The following is a 1,505-nucleotide window of genomic DNA, read 5'->3' on the forward strand; positions in this document are numbered from 1 at the left end:
CCCCCACGCTGGGCAGCAGGGGATGTGCCAGCAGCCTTGGGATGCTGTACGGAGTGAAAAGGAGCCCGCACGCCAGGAAACATCTACCTCGGTTCCATCATCCCAGCCCCGGTGATGGTAAGGAATGATTGCCCGTTAATTCCTTCTGGCTTCAAAACACCCCTTTTCCCAGAGGCTGCTCTCTGCCCCGTGCTGCCCGCCCCGCTGTGCCGGCACGCTGCGATCACGGCAGTTAACCAGGAAATCGCTGTGGGACAGGAATGGTTTTAACTGGGACTGGTCCCTTTCTGAGAGAAGACGGTGCAGCTCTGCGTGTCCGCGGGAAGGAGTGAGCTGCCTTTTCCGGCCTCGGCCTGCCTTGCCCCGGCATGGCTAGGAGCAGACCTGTTCAGACTGAGGTGTGCCGAGGGGCAGGACAGTGTCTTTGTCCCCCAGAGGCTGCCCACAGCTCTCTGATTACATGCTGGCACTTGAAAATAGCTCCAGGGGAAACGTCATCCCGCCTTGATGTCAGAGGTGGCACACAGCAGATGACTGCTCCATCCCTGCCTTCCCAGGATTGTGCTCGCAATCACACCCAGCACCTCAGGATCACTCATCTTTCTTCCCATGGTCCCAGCTCCTTATCTGAGTGAGGGTAGGAAAAGCCAGGACGCAGTTCGGCACGGCTGAGCACCGAGACGTTGCTGGTGTCTTACCTCCTCAGCCAGTCTCTGCAGCCTTTCCAAGTTGTTTGCCTTTGATGCTTTTAGGGCGTCCAGCTCTTCGTCTTTAGCGTCTGTGTCATTTTCATACTTGGCCATCCAGTATTGCAGCTTCTCTTCCACCTTCTGCAGAGGGACAGAGTGCTGCTCAGCGTGCTGCAGAGCATGTATGGGATTTGCTACTACTACGTGGCCTGCTGCCAGGGTGGGGCTAAGGGTCCCATGGATTTTCCAATGGTCAGTGTTTCCTTCTCATCCTGAAAGGGTCAGACCCCTAGGACTGGCGATAAATTACTGATGGGCTACAGGCCCCTCGCTGGGGCTTCACCACGGGAGCCGCAGCCCTGGACTGGGAATGAAGGGAGACTCGGTTGGGCGTGGGAGGCGCGTGGAGGGGCGCTGGGGGTTAGTTTTGCGCGCAGTCAGTCCTGGTGGAGCGACAGGCGGGAGCCGTCCTGTGTGTGCGTACAGAGAGGGGGCGTTAGCAAACGGAATTTGTCACTGAGAAAGCCATTACCCTCTGCCTGACTCCCTGCCCGCTTTCTGGATTAAGCTCAGCCCACCAGGAATAAGGTCCCAGGGGACAGCACTTCAGGCTGTTGTGGGTCGTGCTCTTGGCTTTGTCTCACCGGTGAATGGGAGGGCAGGTGTTGCCGAAGCAGTCACCCGGAAGACTTCCTCCCATTCACCAGGAGCTTCTCCCTGGCAACAACCAGGACTGCTTGCGTGGAAAAACAATCCGAGGAAAAGCGGCGATCCCGTTACGGCATCGCAGCTGGACACGCAGGGGAGACAGAGGGC

The 1,505-nt window shown here is 58.1% G+C and overlaps 1 protein-coding gene across 1 annotated transcript in view; it reads right to left on the minus strand.

The window, feature by feature from the left end:
• Nucleotides 1-698: 698 nt before the first annotated feature.
• Nucleotides 699-1,505, minus strand: part of IQCG (IQ motif containing G) — a gene marked incomplete at its 3' end in the record, with an annotated part of 15,119 nt that continues 14,312 nt past the window's right edge. The window contains exon 7 of the mRNA XM_010158625.1: nt 699-830. Within this exon, the coding sequence (XP_010156927.1) occupies nt 699-830 (132 nt within the window). The remainder of the gene's footprint in view (nt 831-1,505) is intronic.

The sequence above is a fragment of the Eurypyga helias genome, unplaced genomic scaffold, assembly GCF_000690775.1.
Source record: "Eurypyga helias isolate BGI_N326 unplaced genomic scaffold, ASM69077v1 scaffold40199, whole genome shotgun sequence".
NCBI lineage: Eukaryota > Metazoa > Chordata > Aves > Eurypygiformes > Eurypygidae > Eurypyga > Eurypyga helias.